This window comes from Xyrauchen texanus, chromosome 14 (assembly GCF_025860055.1).
Source record: "Xyrauchen texanus isolate HMW12.3.18 chromosome 14, RBS_HiC_50CHRs, whole genome shotgun sequence".
Taxonomy (NCBI): Eukaryota; Metazoa; Chordata; class Actinopteri; order Cypriniformes; family Catostomidae; genus Xyrauchen; species Xyrauchen texanus.
Window position 1 is genome coordinate 27,442,043 of NC_068289.1, and position 27,416 is coordinate 27,469,458.

Here is a 27,416-nt window from a genome sequence, read left to right on the forward strand (position 1 = left end):
CGGGGCAAGAGCTGCATCTGCGACTTTCGTGAAGACGCGAGGGGACAGAGATATGCTGAAGGGGAGGACTTTGTACTGGAATGCCTAGCTGTCGAATGTGAACCGTAGGAAAGGTCGGTGTCGTGGCAAAATTGAGATGTGGAAGTACGCGTCCTTCAGGTCTACCGCTGTGAACCAATCTAGGTGCTGGATGCATGTCAAGATACCCTTGTGCGTAAGCATTTTGAACGGTAGTTTGAGCAGCGTTCGGTTGAAAACTCGCAGGTCCAAGATTGGTCATAAGCCGCCGCCTTTCTTGGGTACAATGAAGTAAGGGCTGTAGAAACCCTTCTTCATTTCGGTTGGAAGGACAGGCTCTATCGCGTCTCTCACCAAAGGGACGAGTATTTTTGACATACCCGGCGGGGCTTCGCAGCGGGGCGGAGCAGGTAGAACGCCCTCGGGAGGCGAGGACGCGTCCCGAGGCTCTGGTGCTGAGAAAAGACTCGAAGCACTTACCTTGCTCTGCACATCCGGCAGGGGGCGGGTTAGTGACTGAGGAGGAGGTCCTGTAATAGTGTTCTCTGGACTCGTCAGAACCGGCCGGCCGGGGAACAGTCGTGGGGCTGAAGGCGGATCTGGGGCCGTGTCCAGCATGCCGGGACTGTTGAGGCCTGGCGTCAGAGTGCCGTGAGAATGCCATTTGCGGGCCAGGTGACCCAGAGACAAAAAAGGAAATAGCTCTATTATTGAGAATGTGAGTGCCGCAGCCCCCGTTAGGGGGTGTGGCAAATGAAATAAATTCAACAAAAGAGTCTCCTTCCGGCCCCCCACCGAGGAACAGAGTGGTCTTACCAGCTCCGGAGCTAACGTCTTGGTCTCTGGGTCGGTCATCTCAGGAGCACCTGGGAGCCTTCTGGGTCCTCGAGGTGGTCCGTGAGATGAGGGGGCATCCATCTTCTGTGGGGAGCTCGACGCCGGGGCTGAGAGCTGGGCCCATGTTTGTTGAGGCGGAGCACTGCTTTTCTTTCTTTCTTGAAAGCCGCAGGAGGACACCCTCGGGGAGCAGACAGGGCATGGCCCCTGGCGGCAAGTTTGCGGCAGGGCAGGATGTGTGAAATGGCCTCCGTCTGTTTCTTCACCACTGAGGACTGCTGGGTGGCGTCGTCAGGTGGTGTCGCCGAATGGACGGAGCTGGGAGATGGGAGCGTTTGAGAAAGCGTGCTTTGTCTATCTCCTCTACTGTGACCAGGTCAAGTCCATGTGTTGTGTTTCCGGACCACGAGGGTGGCAAACGCCTGTTCGAGTGCAGTTCCTGCAGCACGTAAAGAACAGGACTACCCAAGTGCAAAATTTTGGAGTACCTTGGCCCGGTGGACTTGCAGGAGGCGGCCATGGAATGCAGGGTGGGGGGGGTGCGTTCTGGGACCACTCTACCGCCGAGGGTAGTGAGAGCGGAGGAGCGAGGAAGCTTGGCTTGCTCAGCTCGTCATGCACGTCCGGGAAGAAAGGAACATGTCCGGAAGATATCGGACCTCTGTGCATCAGGCTCAGACTGGGCGCGCAGACCCGAAGGTGGCGGTGCAGACGAGTCATCAACATCAGACGCCGCTGTAATGCTCTCCGATGCAGCTGTGATTATCGCACTCATCCCAAGCAGATGGGAGCAAGCAAGTGTGCTGGGGAGGTGGGTGGTTCGCAGGGATTTACCCGGCGAACAGGCCCGTCATTGTCCCCAAATCGGCTTCATCGCCCGCGGCGCCTGCCTCAATCCCGTGGGAAAGAGGCGAGGTGCGGGGGGGGGCGGCTGAAGTGGCTTTCTCTCATGACAAAAGAAAGCCCTGACCGCAATGCTGCCACAGCTATGTTCTCGCACTGAGAACATAACCTATTGGAGAGAAATCGATCATCCCGAGCTCGGATGGAAACCAGCAAGCGTACCGGGTAGGCGGGAGGTTCGCGGGGATTTACCCGCAGCTTTATCTCATGAAAACATAAAGCCGCGACCGCAATGCTGTTATGGCTATGTTATCGCACTGAGAACATAGACCATTCATAAAAACGCTGCCTGCGTGTAATCGCAACCCAGGTACGCCAGGCAGCTTTTATGACCGTCGGAGGTGGGGAGAAATCAACCTCATCCAGAAACTACACAGAGGCGGAAACACATCTTTAAAAAGACGTGTCCTGAAAAGGACGTTCAACGCCGCTGTGTATTGCTCTTTTAGAGAAAATCACTCTTTTAAACAACTCTCTTAGAGTTTGGGTTTCTGCACTGTCGAAGCGCCCAGGGGCAATTGCACTGCCGTGCAAGAAGGAGAAATCGCCGCTGTAATGCGCCATCAATCCAACAGCATGCAGAGCATCAGAGGAATACTGGAACTGGTGTGATCTCACGCGAACAGCATGCACAACCATCGGCTCCGAAGAACATTTCTGAATGAACTCTAGTATTTGCCTCGCCTTTATACCCGTATGTCCAGGGGCGGGGTATGCAAATACTGACTGCCAACTTCTCATTGGCCTTTTTTCATAGATCAGAGGTATATTCGGTGCTCAAGAGAGACCCCTAGTGTCGCTTCTCCGACACAACGTGGAGAGAGCGACAGAAGGGGAACCATAATATTTTTTGTCATTTTGGTGTGCGATGTAAATGTGTTTTTAGTTTTTTATTTTTTTATCTCAGATGTGGATTCTCCAGTGATTAAGTGTCCTAATATAAAGGAGAAGACAGCTGAACCCAGAAAACTCACTGCCAAAATGACATGGGACACACCAGAGGGCAAAGACACAGCGGACGGCATTCTAACAGAGTCAGTGTATCATACAAACACCAGTATATTATGCTACAGTATTAAAGTGTTCTCAAGGTTGTGCTTGGTTTGCAGATTGCCAACAGTTTGCTTGAATCTCTACATCTCTTCGGCAAGAGACTTATGTAGATTACAAACACACGCAAATGCAATTGCACATTTAGAGTTGTTTGGCTTTTTGTTCATGTGAGCTTTGAAGTTAGCTACAGTACATACGACTGTAGCATTGACAAAATCCACTTTTAGCTAGATAGATATATGGTTCTTCGATATTCGTCTTTCTCTTCTGGGAATATGGACTAAAATATTGATCACTCATCTAGCGCTGCACAGGTTTTGTCCAATCAAATTCTAGAATGAGAATGTCCTTCCCCCTGCAACCAACCAACAAGTAGCAAATCATCATTCATGGCTCTGAATTAAAAGCCTATTGGCTATTTAAAAGCAAAAGGGAAGAGCCCTTTGATAGTTAGTGCTCAAACTTCCTGTTTCTAAATGAAATATTTCAACACAGGACATAAAGTCAAGCGATTTCATGTGGGCTTTAAATCACACCAAATCACTTTCAAAATTGTTAGTTTCATAAGGAAGAGACTGATTGTTTCTTTGTGTTGTAGTGTTGAACTGAAAGGAAAACCATCTGGAACCCACTTCCAAGAAGGATATCATAAATTATCTTATACGGTTTCAGACCGGGCTGGAAACAAAGCTACCTGCAGGTTCAAGTCAGAGGTGAGTCGTGTACCTTACCAGTGCTGATGAACCTCCTATGAAACCACGCATAATTTAAAGTAGTTACGCTACAGCTACATTTAAACAATTGTTTTAGCTACTAACAAGCCATGCATGGACCCAAATAAATCAAATAATGTTTTTTGGAACCGGTTAATTGAAATGAACTGAAAATGAAAGAACTGATTGATTTAAATGTACTGGCCTTCCCAACACTACATTGGAAAAGAGTGTGTTTGATTAATACCTCAGCTCACTTGGTTGAGTGCAAAATACATTGTGACATAAAATGGTGATGTAGCCTTTTTGTCACTCTACACTGCACTGCTGCACATTGGAAAAAATAGCTTGTTACTGGAAAGGCTACACTGTTTTGACAGCAACTACTACTGACAAATGAAGTTAAGTTAAAAGAATAGCTTTTTTTCAATTGCTTGCCATTACTGCAACTTGCATCACAATGCAAACACACACACTACCCACCAATTAGAATGTGCTACAGAGCACAATTCTAGGATAAACTGTTTACCACCTAGATTTTAAACCATTATTTTTGCAGCGTGGAAAGTCATAAGTGTATGATATGTGCGTGTTGCAGTGCATCGATGTACTCCTCTTTCTGTTCCTGACAATGGCTGGATGAAATGTGACAGCGGGGGTGATAATTACGGGCCACGTATGAATTCAGCTGTCGGGGTGGTTATGAGCTGAGGGGCAGCGCTGCCAGAGTCTGCCAGTTTAACATGGAGTGGTCTGGCCTGGAGACCTCCTGTGCTCGTATGGAAAGCAATTTTAACTCCTGACTAACATCTACATCAGCTAACCAAGTGAGAAATAACTTCACTATTCCTTATATGTTTTTATATTTGTGATTACATAGTATTTCAAGTTTTACATCATATGCCATAGGTAAAGGCATAGAAAGACTTACAAACAGAGTGATGCTGCTTATTTAGGCTGAAATGTAAGATTCAGAATTCTCATTAAAGGAATAGTTCACCCAAAAAAAATTTACTTATGTAAACGTGTATTACTTTTTTTCTTTTCTTTTTTCTTTTTTTTTTTTTCCAGAGAAACAAAAATGAGATGTTAGTCATAATGTTCATGTTGCTCTTTTTGGCCAAACTATTCCTTTAATGTTAATACAAAATTAATCTTAAAAGGATAGGATCTTTTACTTACCCTCATGTCATCCCAGATGTGTATGTCTTTCTTCTGCAAAACACAAAACAAGATTTAAAAAAATATCTGTAGGTCCATATAATAATGGAGACCAAACTTTTGAAGCTCTAAAAGGCACCTTAAGTCAGCATAAAAGTAATTGATAAGCAATCTAATAAATTTTGTGTGAGAACAGAACAAATGTAACTTCTTTTTCACTGTACATCTTGCCATTGCAGTCTCCTTGGTGATTATGGTTTCAAGCTTGATTACACTTTCTACAGCCATCTAGCACTCTGTGCATGTGCATGTGTTAAGCACTAGGAAGTGTAATCAAGCTTGAAAATGATTGTGCCTAGAGACTTCAATGTCAAGATGTATAGAGAAAAAGGAGTTACATTTTGGTCTGTTCTCATGAGGATCACTTCAAAAGATGTGGATTGAACAACTGGAGTCTAAAGAATTACTTCTATGCCTCCTTTATGTGTTTTTTGGAGCTTCAAAATTTTGGTCACCATTCACTTGCATTATATGGAACTACAGGTATTTTTTGTTATCTTGGTTTGTGTTCTGCAGAAGAAAGACATACACATCTGGGATGGCATGAGGGTTGAGTAAAAGATGCATTGAATGGACCTACAGAGCTGAGATAAATTATTATTTTACATTAAAGAATACTTTAGCTAAACAGTCAAACCAATACTAGTCTGGATTAAAAGTGAACAAATGGCCAAAATATTGACTCTATTGGATATATGATAAGTGCAGAATGTACTATTAATGAGTGCTCATGTAGGAATTAAAAGATCTTTGTTTGTGTGATTCAGCATGCACAGTGTGGTCTAGAGTTAAGGCATGTGACAGTGATTGAGCTGGTGGGGGTGTATCCAGCTCAGATTGGCCGCATCAGACATGGGCTCATCTCTTTAGGACTAGCTCTACAACTCAGGTACTTTATTAATTACCACAATCCATAAGCTTGATGATATGATAGTGTTTGCAAGACATTTCTTTATATTCTTTTTTTTTTTTCTATTAGAGTATAACTAAATATCCACAGAGTTTGTGTTTTGTTTGCTTTTGGGTATGTTGTTGCCACAGCTGTCTCAGAACTCATTTAGTATGGTGCTGTTGGATAAACAGGGTGTGGACAAGCAATGCTACACTTTTCCCATCACAGCAGCAGAGATCTTCACCATTGACACCTTTCCTTTGCACATTGAGGAGGCTATACAACAGAATGAGGCTGGACATGGCTGTTAAACACCCCTACACACAGTTCCCTATTCTTTTGTACTGGAAATAAGGCTAGCTAAACTATGTGAGAGTCTGGATAGAGCTGCTACATTTTATATTGAAAACACATATGCACACACATCTTTAAACACAAATGCATGAGTGAGTCTCTGTTTTTTGCCTTTTTTATGATGCTCTATTCTATTTTATTTGTCTCTATTTATGTAAAAGTGGGAAATCCACTTTTCTAAAGAAACACTACCAAAGCAATATTAATGTAATAAAGGCCTTTTTGATGATTGATAATTGAGAGTATGGGACACAGCTTTCTTAAAATGCCAGTCATGTTTATCTTATGTTTAAGTTTATTTTAAAAAGGGACAATGCATTACATTAATGAACATGAGCACATATGTCAATCATGCATATGTGCCTTATTTAGACATACAGGCTAATTTTCATCTGCAGTCTCTGGCAGGTTGATGGCATAGAAAACATACAAAGCACATCAGTCATAAGCATAGACAAAAGCACATAAGCACATACAAATAATAATACAATAACATAGCCATGTAGAATATAAAACATTAAAGAAACATTAATGTAAGCACAGACAAAAACACATTAGCACATAGACACATAAGTGCAAACTCATAAGTACATAAACACAGACAATATCCCAGACACTACTCCAGGTTATGACAACATGTCTGATAATCTAATAACCACTGCTTCATAGATTTAGAAAAAGAGTTGAAAGATGTGATGTTTCTCAGCTCTGTCGGCATAGTGTTCCAGTTATGTGCTGCTCTGTAAGAAAAGGCTGACTGCCCAAAAGAACTCAATTGTTTAAAGAACTCATTGAGCGGAGGTGGTGCCAGACCATGGAACATTTTATACACGTAAAATTACAGTACAATATATGCAAATGTAATAATATTTTCCCAGTTTAAGATATATTTAGTTAAAATGTACAATTATAATATGAATTTGACATTTCATCCAATGTTTTCAAAGCCTGCTTATAGAGTCCAGTGTGTCTGTGTCTAGCAGGTAAGACAGTAGTTAATGTGTGAGAGAATCATGGCACTGATGTCGAACTTTGAGGTCTCAGTAGTCAAATTGTTCCTAATGAGTATAAAATATGGCAAATTGAATTTTATTCTGTTCACAACTTTTTTAACTTTTTAATGCGAGTTGTGAATCTATTATTATGCCTAAATATTTATACTCGTGCACTACTGATAGTCTTCTCCCTGCTATTATAACATCTGGGTCTGGATCTCTATTTGCAGACTCTGAAAAAAAAACATACATACAGTTTTGCTGACATTAAGGTGTAAAAATGAGTTTGTTAACAAATTAGAGAGATTGACCATTGAAGCGGATTATTCTTCTGCGTCTTGCTTCTTGTTTTTGGCATGTAAATATATGACTCATATCATGAGCATACATCTGAGAATTTACAAAAGGTGGACAAATTTCAGGCAGGTCATTAATATCCCAACTAAATAACAAAGGACCCAATGTTGAAACTTGAGGTACGCCAACAAAATGATCAACCATTTGTGATGTTTTATGATCTACCCGAACACTATCAGTAAAGTATGACTTTATCCATTTAATTACATTAGGTGAAAAATGTTACTTTGATAACTGTTAATTAGAACCTCATGATTAACTGTATCAAAGGCTTTCTTTAAAGCCAGGTGGAAAGATTCTACCACACCTCCCTTGTCCAATTTAGCTTTAATATTTTCCAGAAGGAAACAATTAGCAGTTTCTGTGGAATTATATTTTCGAAACACAAATTGCATTGATACTGCTGGAAGGATACTGATGGGTCTATAATTATGAATAAACATGTGTTCACCTGAATTGGACACTGGTATAAATATTTCAGTTTTCCAAGCAATTGGAAACACTCCTTCATTAACAGACCAATTAATAAATTTTTTTAAATTGGAGGAATGAGTGCCTCATGGGTTTTGACATGGGTTTTGATAGATACTGTATCCATCCCATATACACCCTATGCCCTTGAACAGTTGAGAGAGGAATCATATGTACTTTGGAGTTTGTCACTTCTCTAAACGTCAGAATGAGAACATCAGTATTTAGGGGAGTGACTGAATAATTTGATCTAGGGAACTTCTGAATCAGAGATTTTGTAGAATCAATACAATTATTTTTAAATGCTGTTGCCAACTTACTTGGGTTTTGGGACACATTCTGCTCTATATTTAATTCTATTGCTTTATTAATGGTATTAGATTTCCCTGTCAATTTATTTAAATTCTTCTAGATTTCTTTAGCATTTCCCTTTGCTTCGCTAATAGCCTTAATGAAAAATGTTGCTTTTGACTTTCTGAGCTCTTTTACAACCTTGTTTCTTAGTGTGGTAAATAAACATCTCTCATGTTCCATCTTATTCTTGAGAGCAATCTTGAGAGCGTGATCCCTTTGTTTCATGAGTAATAAAAATGTTTTTTCATTTATCATCCATACTTTTATGTACAAAGTGCTCATTCCAATTTATATTAAAATCACCTAATGACCCCTTTGTTAGTATCATACCTTTTCATAAGGGTATTTCATTTATCATAAAACACAAATTTTGCAGATGGTGGTTTATAAAATCCAATCAAAGTGAATGACATTTGGACTGAAATAGTTAATTTGAGACCAATACATTCCAAGTCATTAACACACGGCCACTGGATTTGCTTACAGCTTAAATTATCCTTGACATAATATAGCACACCCCCGCCTGACCATCAGTTCTGTATCTAATATTATAGCCTTGCACAGATTCTGATCCTGAAGAAATCCAAATTTGATTAATATAAAAGATGCTGTAGTTGTTCACTTTTAGGAATAGCACTTTGAATGTTCAAATGTCCACCTAACTCGATATGTTTTGCCCAGGAGTCCCAGAGAATGCGAGCCTGGTTTACTGTTCTGAGAAGTTTAAAGCCAAAGATTTATCTTGTGTTTTGACTTGTTTGGTGATGCATTGTTAATCCTTTGCACATGATTCGCCATGAAAGGTGGCATATTGCTTGGCAAGATAACTGCTAGTTAGTTATTGGTATTGAATTAGTTGAAAGCTCACCCAGACAGCTGGCTTCAATGTTAAGCAGATTGCTGTTAGCAGACAGTTCGCACCCTGGTATAATCTCAACCAATCCAGTATAGTGATGCACATTCTCTGCCAGTGCCACTTGATGACGTCGAACTGGGCCTACGTCACAAGCAATTGGCTCGGGATTGAAAATTATCCCATATATTTTTTTTTTTTTGTAAACATATGTCAGTATATCCACAGAACTAAGGAAGCACTAGATGTTTGGCACAGATGTTTTCATTCCCCGTGCTTTGAGATTGATTAAATGTATTTGTCATGTACGGCCCTACTGGGTTAGCGACAAGACTAAAAATATAGAAGACTATCCATGTAGTAATCTTGAAATGAAGAACGTTGCTTTACTACTTGCAGGATGGCATTGCTGTTGCAGTGAAAGATCTAGAGAGCACCTGCCTTACCGAACGCTGTCATTTTTCCAATATTGGTCTGGTTAATTAAATAAATCTGATCAAAATACTCTGAAGTTATATTTGTTTTTATCTACATATAATAAATACTTTTATGTCAATGATGTGATGCTATATATATATATATATACATTTATTTTTTATTTATTTTTTTCTGTGAAAATATTTTATACTGTACCAGACAAAGCTTGGCACATAAAATATTTGTGCAGTGTAGCCACAATACAAAATGTATATTCTGTTTCGTGGCCAGGCACACACACAGGGCAGGAAGGAATCTTTGGTAGCAACAACAGTAAATCATATTTATTCTATTTCTGAAGATGATAAAGTACAGTACAGAACAGTACATGTTTGGTAATCCTAAACACAGTCTTCTTGATGAGAGTGGAAACTGCACTCATACACTGCACTTGCTTTTGACAATACTTGGACATTGTTTACAACAATTAACACATGGAGGTCACACTTTGACATTGATAAAGCCGAATACATGGCACAAAAATTATCACACTTCTTATTTATTTTAAAATGTCATGTAATGTTACACTTGATTGTAACTGATTCTAGCAAGAGTAATGGGTAAAAAGAGGGGATGCACTCATTATTCATTATTCACCTCAAAGTGAGATCAGGCTTAGTATTGGAGCTCTTGGTGCTTCTATAGTGCATGCGCATATGTGTGTTGCAGGCACTTTGTGCAGAGGTGCAAAAACCATATAGGCAAAGTATGCAAAGCATAGGGGTGCAACAGAGGCTTACCCCAGCTAGACAGATACATGGGGCACAAAATTTAGTTTTGCATACCCGCTTAGAAATGTGTAGTTGTACCCCTGACTGTATAATGATTCCAATACATACATTCTTGTTCTATCCATTTTTCTGCAATGGATTCAGCTCCAACTTCTAAAAGTGCAGATTTCCTTCCTATTTTGTTTAGTAGACTATTTTAGTTTTAGGTCAGCTGTGTATTTTTTGGCTTTTATAACTTATACATTATAACACATTTTGTAACATTAACTTTGACTATACATTTTTGTCAATAGCATCTAACTGCCAGGATGATGTCATAGTGATATTTGCATGCTGAATTGTGATTAGTCTTTATTTTAAACATCCAGGTAACATGTTTTGTAAATGGAAAGTGAAGTCAAATGAGAAAATTATTTAATCTCTCTACAATTTTACCAAAAATGTTATTCGTTTACTCACTTGCAAGCACTGGTATTTTCTGGAGGAAATGCAAATCTAGTTAAGGTAATGAACCAAAGTGTCCCTTATAATGTTCTGTCATGCCTGTTTCACATAGCTTAGAAATTTAACAGCCAGTCTCCCTTCAGCCAAAGTACATAATTACATGCCAGGATATCTTCACACTTTTGTGCATGTCTGTATGCATGTGCTTATTGAAAGCCAGAATGTGCTGTTCTCCATGAGTTTGCTATGTGCTAGGGTTGTGTGCAGACGCTATGGAACTGTTCACTCATTATGTAAATTTGTTGGCTAACCCAGAAGGCTAATTCAGCATGGTTTCACTCAGGAATATATAAAGAGTTTTTAGAATAGTGGTTTTCAATATATACAGTGCATTCAGAAAGTATTCAGACCCTTTAATTTTTTTCCACATTTTGTTATGAAAACAAGCTTGTAAATGTAGTTGGTTATGTAATGCAAATGTCATGCGCTAGTTAAGGTGTTATATGTCATAAGATTGCATTATGTGAGGAACAGAGTAAAAAGTAAGTGTTCATGAACTTTCAATCTGCCATTTTACTCGTGATTTGAGTGAAAGGGAATAGAAGTTGTTGTTTTAGCTCCTCTAGTGTACATTCCACCAGGAAATTGCCGTGTTACGTACAACAGACCTGTCATGTATTACACTGTCGTGTTTCACCTTGCTCCTTAGTTTTCACTTTTGTCCATTATTTAACTCCATAGTCTCCTTGTTAGCATTCGTGTTCACTGTCATTGTTCTCACCTGTGTCTTGTTTGTAATCATCCTGCCTTGTGTGTATATAACCCTGCCCGTTCCTCCATTACCTTGTTGTTTGTTGAATGTTGTTGATGTTCGCTTCCATGCCCGTGTTCCTAGTTCCAGTGTTCCAGCGTTTTGTTTTCATTTTACCCATCGTGGTTGTTTTGTTTGCTCCTGTTTTGCCTGTTTATCAATAAACCTGCTTTTGGATCCTCAACCTTTGTCAGCCCCCGTCCTCAATCATAACAGAACAAACGACCAACACTATGGATCCAGCGGTTTTACAGGCCAACTGTAACCTTCTCAGCCTACTGCAGGGAAACCGTCCGGTGGAAGAGCACATCCGCGATTTTCTCGCAATTGCCAGTGCCTCCGACTTCCCTGATTCCTCCCTGGTCGTATTTTTCCGGGCTAACCTGAACAGTGCGCTCAAGGAGCGGTTGCCATCGGCAACGCGTGGCTGGACGCTCCGCGCGTTCGTGGAGGAGACTCTACTGACCTGCGGTTCCTCGTTCACCGTGGACATCGTCGAGGAGAACCCCGTAGCTCCTCCCAAAGTGGTAACCCTCCATTCGCCCGTGGTTCGTCCCTTCACATCTGCCAGCGAACCAACCTTCATGCCTGCCATGATCAAGGAGCCAATGCTGCCAGCTTCGTCCGCCCAGAGGAGGAGGAGGAGAAGAAAGGCTTCCGCTCCCCAGTTCACGCCTTCTACGGTCTGCGAGCCAGAGCCCACGCATGCCACGGTGAGTGAGCCTGAGCCCTCGACCGTCCCCGAGCCAGCGCCTGTAGCCTCCGATGTCAGTGAGCCAGCGCCTGTAGCCTCCGATATCAGTGAGCCAGCGCCTGTAGCCTCCGATGTCAATGAGCCAGCGCCTGTAGCCTCCGATGTCAATGAGCCAGCGCCTGTAGCCTCCGATGTCAATGAGCCAGCGCCTGTAGCCTCCGATGTCAGTGAGCCAGCACCTGTAGCCTCCGATGTCAGTGAGCCAGTGCCTGTAGCCTCCGACAGCAGTGAACCTATGCCTGTAGCCTCCGACAGCAGTGAACCTACGCCTGTAGCCTCCGATGTCCCTGAGCCAGCGCCAGCAGCCATGACCATCCAAGAGCCAACGCCTCCCGAGCTTCCCAGAGCTCCGCCTCCCGAGCTTCCCAGAGCTCCGCCTCTCAAGTCTCCCGAGCCTCCCAGGGCTCCGCCTCTCAAGCCTCTCGAGCCTCCCAGGGCTCCGCCCCTCAAGTCTCCCGAGCCACCCGGGGCTTCTCCTCCCAAGACTCCTAGGGCTCCGCCTCCCAGGGCTCCATCTCGCAAGTCTCTCGAGTCTGCCAGGGCTCCTCCTCCCGAGATTCCCAGGGCTCCGCCTCTCGAGCCTCCCTCTGCTCTGCCTCCTGAGCCTCCCACGGCTCCGCCCCCTGAGCCTCCCGAGCTTTCCATGGTTCCTCCTCCCTTGGCTCTGCCTCCTGAGTCTCCCACGGCTTCGTCCCCTGAGGCCTCTGAGCCTCCAGAGCCTCATTCGGCTCCGCCTCCAGAGCCTTCCAGGTCTCCGCCTCTAGAGCCTCCTATGGCGCCACCTCCATCGGCTCCGCCTCTAGAGCCTCCTACATTGCCACCTCCATCGGCTCCGCCTCCAGAGCATTCCAGGTCTCTGCCTCCAGAGCCTCCCAGGCCTCCGCCGCTAGAGCCTCCTATGGCGCCTCCTCCCTGGTCCCCCAGACCTGTCCTTGCCCTGTGGCCAGCTCCCAGGCCTCCTGAACCTGTCCCTGTCCTTTGGCCGCCTCCCAGACCCCTGAACCTGTCCCTGTCCTGTGGCCAGCTCCCAGGCCACCTGACCCAGTCCCCGTCTTGTGCTCCCCTTGGACTGTCTGTCTGCCCCTTGTGCCCCCGTGGACTGCTCGCCTGCCCTCTGTGCCCCCTTGGACTGCCTATCTGCCCCTTGTCCCCCCCTGGATTTTCTGGTGTCCCCTTGTGCTCTCCGTGGTCTGCCAGTCCCCCCACTCATTCCTTGGACGATTCTGTTTTTTTTTTTTTGTTTGTTTGTTTTTAGGATCGTCTGGGATCCGATCGTTTGAGGGGGGTCTATGTCATGTATTACCCTGTCGTGTTTCACCTTGCTCCTTAGTTTTCACTTTTGTCCATTATTTAACTCTATAGTCTCCTTGTTAGCGTTCGTGTTCACTGTCATTGTTCTCACCTGTGTCTTGTTTGTAATCATCCTGCCTTGTGTGTATATAACCCTGCCCGTTCCTCCATTACCTTGTCGTTTGTTGAATGTTGTTGTTCCTAGTTCCAGTGTTCCAGCGTTTTTGTGTTGTTTTCATTTTACCCATCGTGGTTGTTTTGTTTGCTCCTGTTTTGCCTGTTTATCAATAAACCTGCTTTTGGATCCTCAACCTTTGTCAGCGCCCGTCCTCAATCATAACAAGACCACATAAAAATCATTTAGCAAAAATGGTGTTATTGTAACATAATTTTTTGACCAGGTTGCAAATGTCTCTGGGGAAGAAGTAATCAGAGACAGTAAAAAGGCAACTTTAACACCAATCGAATTTAACAACATCCTCTCTTACGTAATCTCCTCTCTCGAATTCATTCTAGCTAGGAAAACATTTACTTACTTTTTTTAATACTTAAGTACAATTTAATCTGAATACTTTTTTACTTTCACTCAAGTATATTTTGGCTAGATACTTGGACTTTTAATTGAGAAAAAGTTTCACTTAGTATCCATAATTTCACTTAAGAAGTTAGTGTTTTTTACACCCCTGCTCTATTGTAAAAAAAAAAACACAAAAAAAAACAATTATCTAAAACTAACAGTATATTTTTATTAACAATACTTTTTAAAAAAATCCATTGGAAATTCCAGAGGGAACCCATGGCTCAAACATTTTCATCTGGATATTAGGACTACAAACTGAAAAACTCTATTTGTGCAAATTACATTTTATATTTTATTTTTCAGTCTTTGCAGAGGAAGTGCTTTGTGCTTTGTGGACAAAATGTGATCTTGGATTGTTTATACAGTAATGTTCACTGTGCTCTTTTTAGTCCTCATGTGCTATTCGCTGTTATTTCCAAAGTTAATTTTTTTTGTTGAGTGTATAACACACAGTTGCCTGTCACACCTGGGTTGGAGTCGAGTATGTTTTTAATGCATGTACATTTCTAGAATTTAGCGTGCAGATGTACGTTAGAATGGGAATGTGGGTAACACCAAAGCACATAAAGAGCATTGAAAGTGGCTAGTGGAGATCAGAATTTCAAGGGAAACACCGTCTTCTTCATTTTTGCTCTGTCCTTTTTTTTTTATCTTTTCCTCTATGTCTTTCTCTTGGCCATGCTGGATCGCAGCATCAGCGTGCACTCTTGCGGGACTTCGGGGTTGTCAACCATGCGCTGCCATAGCTGCTGCTCCACTCCATAGGAATCGTTCCAATCCACTTCCTTCCCATAACTAAGACCTGTAGGTCAGAAACAGGTCAATTACCTGCTCTGTGTGCCAGTGCACCCAGACTATTATGGAACCCAGCCTGCAAAAATGGCACAAAATTACATGAATGTCTAGATTCTGAAATGTTAAATTAGAAAATACAAATTAAGAACATCAAAAAGACATTAACAATTTTAATATACAGTAAGTGGCTTCTTAGCAACTTGAGGAGGGTGTTGTTACTCATTTCACATGTGAAGATGTAAGCCAATAATAACAAGAGGACATTTCATATATAAGTGCTTGTTTTACTATTTGATTCCAAGTGACTTTGCCCTGTGCGGTTGTGTGTGTGTGTGTGTGTGTGTATGTTTGCGTGCATTTTCCCCTTTGGGCTTCTCGTATTAGGTAAGACATGAAGAGCTTCAGATGCGCTCATTGTCAGTGTTCAGTTTCAGTTTAGTTTCAGTCTCAAACCACCTCCAGAGGTAAGAGGTTTGAGTGATCGGATTTAAATTCATCTTTCTTCTATCTTGGAAAGCATTTACACTTGGTCTTTTCATGATCGGATAGCAATCCGAACAGTGAAAACGCATGAAGTGACCAAGTGTAAATACCCCCAAGTACAACGTTTAGGTCAAAGAAACCTTGACTAACATTATAAGTGGAACAATATATATATATATATATATATATATATATATATATATATATATATATATATATATATATATATATATATATATATATATATATATATTTAAATTCTACAAAAGTGTAGAACATGACCCTTTTAAAACATAATTATCAAAGTGAAACAAATGACTTTGTATGAGTAAAGAAATTAATGAAAGTAGGAAAAAAGGAGCTAATGATTCAATGTATTTGTAATGGAAAATTAGTTTAGCCTGAATATAAAATAATTTGTGCCACATCAAATAATGCTTAGTGCGTCATTCATGATTGTTTAAGGGAACAATTAAAAAGAACATTACAGTGGAAATTATATTCAAGTGCAATTGGGACAGAACGATTATCTTAATTTGATTTAAAGAACATTTAACTGTGAAGCACTGTGTCAGATCTTTCCTACTAATGTGGAAATAAAATAAATATATCTGCAAGCAGCAATTAGCGTAGTCCAGCGAGTACAGGAATTTACCCTAAAGGAGTAGATGAAATGGACATTGAAAGCTCAAGCTCCAGCTTTTGTGTTGCTTTCTCTGTAGACTCACTACAATTTATCAGTAGACTTATCCCTGCTATAACTTGAGGATTATGTGTGTATGACTTTCGTCAATTCAAATTCCTTGCCCATTTTTACCAGAGAAATATCAAGATGTGTAATGTGTAAGGGATGTCTGATATACATACAGTGTATTCCTAACATGAACTGACAAACAGTAGAGAGAAAGAGAGGGCTCACCTGTCCCTGCGCCAAGTCGCACCCCACCCAGGAAGACGTTGCTGGTGAATGGTTCTCTGTCCCACACAGTCAGTTCCAGACATACGCTGTCCAGATCACTGTGCTGCAAGCCGCAGTATGTGAAGGTGTGATTCCAGCTAGGGTTCACTGTGTGCTTCACCACGGCTGTCTTGTGCTTTGTGCTTTTCTTGTCATCAGGAAGCAGGTATCTGATGTGCAAACAGAAAACCAGGAATGTGAGTCTTTTTTGTGTGTATGAACTAGCAATCCAAGCAAAGCAATCTGCTGACCCTTTGACAAACGAATCAGAAGACCCTCCTTTGACGGCCGTCAGGTTTTTGGCCTCTTTCACCAGCAGCTCCACCATTCCTCCATTAGGAAGAGTGATGGTCTTCTTCTTTCCTTTCAGAAAACCCTTCTTCACTAAGATGGACAGAAGTCCAGAGAGAGAGAGAGAGAGAGAGAGAGAGAGAGAGAGAGAGAGAGAGAGAGAGAGAGAGAGAGAGAGAGAGAGAGAGAGAGAGAGCTTGATCGTATGCTCCATTTATGATTTATTCAAGTAATTTTAATTTGTATAGCACCTTTCACAAAATACATAATTTCAATGCAGCTTTACAGAAAATCATGCATTAACAGTAGAAGCTTAAAAGAGCCTTTGTTGATATTCTGCACTTGACAGTCTTGCATTATAGTGACTTTACAGTGATTTTAGTGTGGTTCCAAACCTTCTTTTTGCCATGAAAAAAAAAAATAAATGACATGATGGCAAGATGTCCAGTGAAAACAACTTAAATATTGTTCTGTTTCTCACAAAAAGCTATCTTATGACTGGTCAAAAGATGTGGATTATAGTGCACTGGTCATAGGACTACATTTATAGTGCTTTTTTGTACCCCTGGTCACTATATACTTTCATTAAGAGGGGAAAAGCAGTGTGAACATTTTTCATAATTTATCCTTTTTTTCCATACAGGTTTGGAAAGTGTAAATGATGACAGAATTTATATTTCTTCCTCATAGTAAAATTGTAAGCCGTTTACAAGCCGTAATGATCAAAGATTATTCAATAAATATTAGAATGTATATATATATATATATATATATATATATATATATATATATATATATATATATATATATATACAGTATATGACATATACAGTGATGAGAAAAAGTATTTTCCCCCATCCTAATTTCTTCTGTTTATTTTCTGATTAACATGTTTTATTGATTCACATAGATAACAAAGAAAAGAAAAGCATATATACACAGAGTCAACATTTAACCTTCCCTATTACCCCTCCCCCCTCAATCCCCAACACCACCCTGACCTTCAACAACATCCTTGTGGTTACACATGATTGTAGACATACACAAATGTTTTTTTTTTACAATATTCACACACATTTAAAATTAAACTTCACTCTCTCCAATGCCTCTCCCCTCCAAAAATGACAAATAGCTGCCCCATTTCCCATTATATGAATCCCAATTCCCCAGCCATCTACATGACACTTCCTCAAAAACTGCCACCCTCCCCATCTCCAGGCACCATTCTTGAAATGAGGGCGCTCCAGCCGACCTCCATCCCCTTAAATCAAATTGTCTGCCGAGATTTTTTTTATGTGTTATCCACTATATTGATGACCGTCCCATCGCCTAAATACAGAATACAGAAATCTGGGGCAAAATGAAATTTGAGTGCCCAATACATCATACATAAATCTCTGAACCTTCAACCAAAATTCTTGGATCTTAACACACCAGCAAAAAACATGGGTTGTGTCTCCATCTTCTGATTGGCATCGCCAGCAGGTGGGTGTGTCTTTAAGACCAAGCCTATACAATCTATAGGAGGTCCAATAGAATCGATGTGAAATCTTTAATTGCATAAGGTGCACCCTTGCATCTCTAGATGCCGACTTCACGTTTTTTAGAATCCTAGCCTTAACTCCCAACCTCCAATCCCAAGTTAAAATATTTCTCCCAGCATAACTTCTCAGATTAGTTTGATCGAAAGGCTTTGCAATGGCGAAATTGGGGCAAGACCTTCCTGTTCAATATCAAACCAGGGAGGGGCTCTCTCAGGTGGAAGTAACCAATGAGCCACATGTCTGAGACTGAATGCATAATAATAAAACAAAATCTTGGGTAGGCCTAGCCCACCTTTGTCAATCGGCCAATGCAACTTACTGAAATGTAATCTGAGACATTTACCATTCCAAATGAAGGACTTCGCAATGCTATCAAATTGCTTGAAATAAGAGAGGGGAGCATCTATAGGGAGAGACTGGAGCAGGTAGTTACATTTTGGAATACAATTAATTTTAATAACATTAACCTTCCCAATCATAGATACATTTAATGAAGCCCACCTGCCCGCATTGCTCAAAAACCTTTTTATGAAAAGAAACTAAATCACACAAATTTGCTGGGAATAAAATGCCCAAATACTTAATGCCCTGTTTGGGCCACTGGAAGGAGCCTGGCTGAAAAGCCATTACCAGGCTGTAGACTGTCGGAGCCAAAGCTTCGTATTTAGACCAATTAACTCTGTATTCCGAGAATTTAGAAAAGGAATTAATAATTCTGTGGAGGTAAGGCATAGATCTAGCAGGGTCGGAGATGAAAAATAAAATATCATCTGCGTAAAGCAAAAGCTTATGTGCCACACCTAGTGCCACCACCCCTGGAAAATCCTCCTTCTTTCTTATCGCGGCTGCTAATGGTTCCAGGGCAAGACAGAACAATAATAGGGAAAGAGGGCAACCCTGCCGGTTCATTTGTTCAGCCCCTACTGGGTGTCTATAAAGTAACTTAATCCAACCAATAGAAGTATTCCCAAACCCATACATTTCCAAAATATCAAACGCATTTTCGGTGTCAAGTGAGATGGCAGTGACTGGAGTCTGATCATTCGCCACTGACCACATAAAATTCATGAAACACCTAATGTTATCAGAAAAGGCCCCAAATAAACCCCACCTGATCTATATTTATATGAGATGTCATAACTTTAATAAATTGGTTAGCCAATATTTTAATGTCTAGCTGGAACAGGGAAATTGGACGGTAACTCTTACACTCACTTGGATCTTTTTCCTTTTTAAGAATCAGACTGATCTGGGCTTGCGTAATGGTTGGCAGAAGCTTTCCATTCTTTTCATTTCTTTTTCTTTTATAAATATTTTTAAATTGTATCCCCTCTTATCCCCAATTTGGAATACCCAATTACCACTACTAAGTAGGTCCTCGTGGTGGGGTTTTTACTCACCTCAATCCGAGTGGCGGATAGAGAAAAGTCTCAGTTGCCTCCACTTCTGAGACAGTCAATCCACGCATTTTATCACGTGGCTTGTTGTGCATGACACCATGGAGACTCCACATGTAGAGGCTCATGCTACTCTCCACAATCCAAGCACAACTTACCACGTGCCCCATTGAGAGCGAGAACCACTAATCACGACCACAAGGAGGTTACCCCATGTGACTCTACCCTCCCTAGCAACTGGGGCAATTTGGTTGCTTTGGAGTCCTGGCTGGAGTCACTCAGCACACCCGGGATTCAAACTCGTGACTCCATGGATGGTAGTCAGCATCAATACTCGCTGAGCTACCCAGGTCCTGAAGCTTTCCATTCTTTAATGATTCCATATAAACTTCTAGCAAATTGGAGCTATTTCTGTAGCATAAGTTCTAAAAACTCAGAGGCAAAGCCATCTGGCCCCAGAGCCTTGCCTCTAGGCAAGGCCTTCATTTACTCGCCATTGCCAAGTTGCTCCAAGGCTATCTCAAAATCAAGATACATTTTTTGCTCAGCCATCTGTTTTGGAAGTTCTATTTGTTCTAAAAAGTTTCAAATATCTTCAGCAGTAGACGAAGACGTGGAACTATAGAGATCAAGAATCTTTAAAAGCATTATTAATATCAATAGCTGATGTATATATATTTCACCACCAGTGGATTTCACTGAGGGAATGGTAGAAAAAGATTCTCTCTGTTTTATATATCTAGCCAGAAGTTTTCCTGCCTTGTCCCCCGACCCTGAATAGCCAAAACTCCACCTTCCATGACAAAATAGTATTGTATCTGTATTTCAATCGGGTCAACTCTCTGAGGCCATCAGATGACATTTGGCACTTCAGCTCTACCTCTGAACTTTTAATATTCCCTTCCAACTCCGAGAGTTCTCGTGTTTTGGATTTTTTGGTGAATGATGCATACTGTATTATCCAGCCCCTAAGAACCGCCTTAAGTGCCTCCCAAGCCATGCCCACAGAGGACACTGAGGACCAGTTGGTCTCCGTATAAACATTGATTTCAGCCTTTAACAGTTGTTGGAATTCAGGATTTTGAAAAAGGTATACATTAAAGTGCCAACTATTTGATTTCCTTTTCTCTTTATGTGGCAACACCTCTAAATTCACCAGGGCATTATCTGAGACTAAGATGTATCCAATTGAGTAATGATCAACAGATGATATGAGGGACTTATATATATATTTCTCTCTCTCTCTCTCTCTCTCTCTCTCTCTCTCTCTCTCTCTCTCTCGCTCTCTCTCTCTCTCTCTCTCTATATATGTATATATATATATATATATATATGTATTCTAGAATAAATCTTATGGGCTGATGAAAAAAGAATATAGTCCCTCCCAGATGGGATCAAAAGTCTCCAAATATCTGTAAAGCATCCTGCGAAGCATCATTGTTGCTCTACAATGACTACATTGTTGCGTAACTATTAGCCTTAAAGGGGTCATGACATGAGAAACCAAATTTGCCTTGATCTTTTGGTATATAAGAGGTCTTTGTATCATTAAAACGTCCTGCAAGTTTAATATTTTAAGACGTCCTCCCCATTCTAAACAAATCATTTATTTAATCAAGCTCAAAATACAGCTCGTTCTGGATTCATGGTTAGAAGTGACGTGACGGTTAGAAGTGACGTACCAGCGTTTGCATATGACCGCCTCCAGCACAAGATAACTACGCTTTAAGCGCAAGACAACTACGCTCATTTCAGTATCGCCGTGCGCCTCACAAGTGTTCAGTCGATGGACAGCGAGCTCTGACAGAGACTACTTGTGCACAGGAAAATTACGATGCCACACAGATGTGCTGTTCCTGGCTGTGGTCAAACAAAACCTCTGAATAAGCTGCCGAAAGATTCAGGCGTCAGGGAAAAATGGATGCAGTTTATTTTTTGCGGACGTCCCAGTCACGGCAGTGTTAACTTAAGCGTTTGTTCTGTACATTTTAAGGATGACTGTTTTGAGAACAAATCTCAATATGATGCTGGCTTTGCCAGAAAACTGTTAGCTCAAAGATAAGTCCGTGCCGACTATTCTGGGAACAACGACGACGCAAACTGTAAGTAATCTATTTTAAACTTTAAACTACTTTTTAAAGCGCAATTTCATTCATTATGAATAATCACAGTGTTTTTACTTAGTTTACTTGCAGATTGTTCTGGCTGGGAGCGTCAATAATTGATACATAGGCACTGACGTTAGCCAATCATAACAGTGGGCGTTAACACTGAAGTCTTAAATGGAAAACGCCCCCAAAACAGACTGTTTGAATCGGAGGATGAGAAACAGGGTGGGAAAAGGTCATAAATCACTAGATTTTAAAAGTTTTTCTTAAAAAAAAATATATTAATACTATAATTGCACCTAAGGGAACATAATAATACAATAAAAAAACCCATGTCATGACCCCTTTAATAAAACTTGTCCCCTGAATTTCTGCTAAAACAATAATGACTCTTCCTAATTGATCTTTAATCTTTTTGAGATATTTGATTTGTAGATTCTTACTTTTCAGCCCTGCTCTTACTTGAGCCAGCACTAAACAAAATATGTCCACCCCATATCTTCAAAAAAATTTCAGCTTCCTGTGGGGAAAGATGCATTTCTTGAAGAAACACTATATCATATTTCTTATGCTTGAGAAGAGAAATAACCTTCCTTCTTTTTTTGGGGTGCCCCAACCCATTCACATTCCACGTGGAGAGAGACAATCCACTCATATTAACATTTGATATTTTTACATAATATATGTAAAATATATTTTACTTCCCCCGTACAGAAAAAATAAAAACGTGCGTATTAACCCTGTGCACAATAGCGCCAACTGGCCTCCATCCCTCTAAACTCAAACAGTCAATGTATGCCAATGAGAGCCTCCGTGACAACTTTGCTGTCGGATTGCTCAAGTTTGGTGTTTCTATACAAATTTTGTGAGACAGAATTACACAACAAAATATAACTCCAGCCAATAGGTGGTATAAACAAAAAGAGTTTGTAGATTAATCCACATAACTGTCCCGAAGGTGTGTTCCTCTACAAAACAAACTCCAGCTGCTAGGCAGAACCAGCACAAAAAAAGAAAAAGAAAAAAGGTGCTCGGTTTCCTCGGACAGTCAAACGAATGTTCAGTGAGCTGGCGCATTTGGCTGCTACATGAGTGCAACAAATAACCTAATAACTCCAATGACTTGCAAGAAATACTCCACAAAACAAACTCCAGCCAATAGGAGGCATAAGCACAAAGAACATTCAGATTCATCCACAAAACTGTCCCAAAGATGTGTTACTCCACAAAGCAAACTCCAGCCGCTATGCGGAACCAGCACAAAAAGAAACAAAAAAGGCGCTCAGTTTCCTCGGACAGTCAAGTGAATGTTCAGTGAGTCGGTCCACTCACAACGTGAGTACCACAAAATAACTTACTCCATTGACTTAATGAAGGACATCTCTTGCTGGGGACATGTGAATGCTTAACGGCCATCCTTAGCATCTTTTCTCAATTTGGCCAGGAACATCAGTGCAAAAGCGATCTTCCGTTGATGTAAGAGTTTCTTGCATTCCTTGAATTGATCACGTTTATCTCTTGTTGAATTCACAAAGTCTAGGAACAAGAACTGGTTCTTCCAAGAAAGCCTTCCTTTACTCCTCGACTCACATAACACAAGATCTTTATCAGATGATCTGAGAAATTTGGTCAGAATTTGGTCAGGGATCGCCAAGCCGGAACCCTGTGAGCTTGCTCAATTTCCAGTTTTGGCCTGTTATGTCTAGCAGACTCGGAAAGACCCAATCCAGGAATTTCACCATATACTGACCATATATCATATATTCATATCCTTTGAATTCTTTGACATATTGTCCCCCTAGAACAGTTATGGAACAGAGTGTATCGAATTTCACCGTTTATGATATTAATAGTGTTAAAACTAGCAAAGTGCGCAGAGCTTGCCGTTCACACGTCAGAACCTCTTATGGCATCACGCGACTCCCTCAATTTCGTCTATTTTTGTATATTTTTCATACTAAATTGTATTAAATCTTCAAATGAGATATGACATAAAACAAAGGCAACCTGAGTAAACACAAATTTAAAATACAGTTTTCAAGTCTAATTCTTTTATTGATAAAGTTATCCAACACCTATATCACCCATGTGGTTGTGCCACCTTTAGCATCAATAACTGCAAACAAATGCTTCCAATGGAGATTAGTCATTCACAATGATGTGGTGGAATTTTGGCCCAATCTTCTTTGGCCCAAACAGTTTTGGTTCAGCCACATTGGAGGGTTTTCGAGCATGAACTGCTTGTTTAAGGTCCTGCCACAGCATCTCAATTGGGTTCAAGTCAGGACTTTGATTAGGCCACTCCAAAGCTTTAATTTAGCTTCTTTTGAGCCATTCAGAGGTGGACTTACTCAATTGTCTTGCTGCATAATACAGTTGCACTTGAGCTTCATCTCATGGACAGAAGACCGGACATTCTCCCTTAGGATTTTCTGGTAAAGAGGTGGACTTACTCAATTGTCTTGCTGCATAATACAGTTGCACTTGAGCTTCATCTCATGGACAGAAGACCGGACATTCTCCCTTAGGATTTTCTGGTAAGGAGCAGAATTAATGTTTCCCTCAATTATTGCAATTTGCCCTGGCCCTGAAGCAGCAAAGCATCCCAATACCATCACACTACCACCACCATGCTTAACCGTAGGTATGATGTTCTTTTTGTGGAATTCTGTGTTTGATTTACGCCAGATGAACAGTCCCACTTTCGACTCATCAGTCTGTAGAACATTCTCCCAAAAGGTTTGAGGAACATCAAGGTGCATTTTGGCAAAATTCAGACATGCCTGAATGTTCTTCTGGGTTAGCAGTGGTTTTTGCCTCGCCACTCTAACATGGATGCCATTTTTGGCCAGTGTCTTTCTGATAGTGGAGTCATGATATATAGCAAATACTTTTTCACAGCTCTCTCTGTCTCTGTCTCTCTCTCTCTCTCTCTCTCTCTCTCTCTCTCTCTCTCTCTATATATATATATATATTACAATTACCATAACAAATAAAAGTGTCAAATTAATTTCATTAAAAAAAAAAAAAGACACATTTAAAAAAAATTTTTTTGCAATTTTTCAATGTCTTTCCAATAGTTCTTATGATTTAGGAGAAATTATCCATGTAGGTCATATTCTCTTACAATAATGAACAGAGGGATAAATTAGATATTTATATAAATCGTACCTTGCACTTGGTCCAGAGGATGGGAGACATTTCTCTCTGCAGGAATGTACTTCAAAACCACCGTCAGTTCCCCTTTATAATGCATCACTGAATCTACATAAGACTCATTCTGACACACACACACACACGCACGCACACACACACACAAACACACATTTCAAAATAATTTCTCATTTCTCAATCTCACTTGTCGTAACTGCCATGATAATGTGAAATGGGACAAAAACTTTTGACATACATTACTTGCAAATTGTTTAGAAAGAAAGAGTAAAAACTATTGAAATACTTCTCTGTTTAAGCTGTTTTAGGCTGTTTAAGCATATGGAAAAGAAGCGGTTACATCTATCCATAGTGATGTATGAACTGTCATTTTATAAGAGGTAAGCTGATATTCACAATGTGATTATATTCTCTTGATGTACACTCACTGAGCACTTAATAAGGTCTATGGTCCTAATAAAGTGCCTGACGTGGTTGCTGTTGTAGCCCATCTGTCTCTCTGACATGTTGAGCATTTTGAGATGCTATTCTGCTCACTAGAATTCTGCCCTACAAAGGCAAAAGACCTTAACTCGCCAGAGTGTGGAACTGAGAAAAATGACTTTAAAGTTTTTTTGTTGTCCAGCCAAATGTATTATAGGTAGGCCACTGGAAATCTGGCAATTAGATGTTTTAGTAATGATATTTATCTACATAAAAAAATCTTGAGCTCAAACTTGACTTTTGACCCCTATTTTGAAGTTACTGTATTCTGCCTTTGTATTGTCTGCAAAAAGTGAGAAGTCACGCCAAGGCAAAAGGCAGTAACTTCCATATTATCAATATTTGGTTGCTGATCACCATTTACAAAATCAATATAATAACATGTATAATATCTAGAGATCATTGCATTTGTTTTGAATGATTTACAATTACTTATAGCCATGTACTTATTGCTATCCTGTGCTTTGGTTGTATTCTGATGGCATTTGTAATACATTATACATGACACATACCTCCATAGCGGTAAAGAATAGCTTTAATTGGTGTGCAGCAAAACTAACAGGTTGACTGCAGATAGGTGACAGAGTTATATGAATAAATACAAGATAAGCATATTTCTAATGAGTAAACATAATAATTTAATTAATAATGGAATGCAAAGATATAACAAATCATGTACAAATTTAAAATGCATGGGATTGGAACAAGAGATAATAAATCATGTACAAATAAGTGAACTTGGAATCCTGTTAATTTCTTGTTGTTTCATTGTTTTCTTACTCATCAGCCTCCACAACATTGCTCACAGGCAGTGTACACCAGAAAGCCCTCCTGTTTGGGGACATAAAAGGACATAGATTTGGGCAGGCTCAGGTGCTGGCAGTGGTGCTGTGACTGGAGCGAGGGGAAACTCCATAAGAGCAACAAAGTTGGTGTCAGGTGTGCTGCAGAACAGCTCATTGGAACCAAACGCCGGGAAACAAATAACTAACTATCAAGAACTGTCCATGTTTTTGATTTAGGTGCTGGATCGCAATAAATATCCCCAAGTATTTTGAACTGAAATAGAAAGCTTTTGTAACATTATAAATGTCTTTACTGTCACTTTTGATCAGTATAATGCATATTTGCTGAATGAAAGTATTCATTTCTTTCAACAAAAAAAAAAGAAAAAAAATTCTTACTGACCTCAAATATTTGTACATTAGTGTGTTACAAAAGCTTTCCATTTCAGATAAATGCTACTATTTGGAACTTTCTATTCATCAAAGAATCCTGAAAATAGTTCACAACTGTTTTTAACATTGATAATAATAATAAATGTTTCTTGAGCAGAAAACCAGCCTATTAGAATGATTTCTGTAGGATCATGTGACTCTGAAGACTGGAGTAATGATATGAAAATTCAGCTTTACATAACAGGAATAAATTGCATTTTAATATATATATATATGAATATATATATATATATTAAATTGCATTTATATATATATATATATATATATATATATATATATATATATATATATATATATATATATATGAATATATATATATACTTGTTATATACAGGTGCTGGTCATGATAATTAGAATATCATCAAAAAGTTGATTTATTTCAGTAATTCCATTCAAAAAGTGAAACTTGGATATTATATTCATTTATTACACACAGACTGATATATTTCAAATGTTTATTTCATTTAATTGTGATGAATAAAACTGACAACTGATGAAAATCCCAAATTCAGTATCTCCGAAAATTAGAATATTACTTAAGACCAATACAAAAAAAGGATTTTTAGAAATGTTGGCCAACTGAAAAGTATGAACATGAAAAGTATGAGCATGTACAGCACTCAATACTTAGTTGGGGCTCCTTTTGCCTGAATTACTGCAGCAATGCGGCGTGGCATGGAGTCGATCAGTCTGTGGCACTGCTCAGGTGTTATGAGAACCCAGGTTGCTCTGATAGTGGCCTTCAGCTCTTCTGCATTGTTGGGTCTGGCGTATCACATCTTCCTCTTCACAATACCCCATAGATTTTCTATTGGGTTAAGGTCAGGCAAGTTTGCTGGC

General features: G+C 40.3%; 1 protein-coding gene and 1 long non-coding RNA gene across 3 annotated transcripts in view; one reads left to right on the plus strand and one right to left on the minus strand.

Annotated features, from left to right (window-relative positions):
* The first annotated feature begins 2,413 nt into the window (after positions 1 to 2,413).
* LOC127655132 (uncharacterized) lies at positions 2,414 to 26,627 on the plus strand. The gene is made up of 6 exons (XR_007972018.1): positions 2,414 to 2,792; positions 3,410 to 3,524; positions 4,123 to 4,351; positions 5,513 to 5,634; positions 25,155 to 25,235; positions 26,126 to 26,627. It is a non-coding gene; the product is annotated as an uncharacterized LOC127655132 (long non-coding RNA).
* Positions 14,218 to 27,416, minus strand: part of LOC127655117 (synaptotagmin-like protein 5) — a 62,145-nt gene continuing 48,946 nt past the window's right edge. For both annotated transcript variants that reach the window (XM_052142749.1, XM_052142748.1), the window contains 4 exons: positions 24,856 to 24,964; positions 16,596 to 16,728; positions 16,306 to 16,514; positions 14,218 to 14,910 (listed from right to left, as the gene is read on the minus strand). In XM_052142749.1, coding sequence (XP_051998709.1) covers positions 14,768 to 14,910; positions 16,306 to 16,514; positions 16,596 to 16,728; positions 24,856 to 24,964 — 594 coding nt within the window. In that variant the 3' untranslated portion in view covers positions 14,218 to 14,767. The remainder of the gene's footprint in view (positions 14,911 to 16,305; positions 16,515 to 16,595; positions 16,729 to 24,855; positions 24,965 to 27,416) is intronic.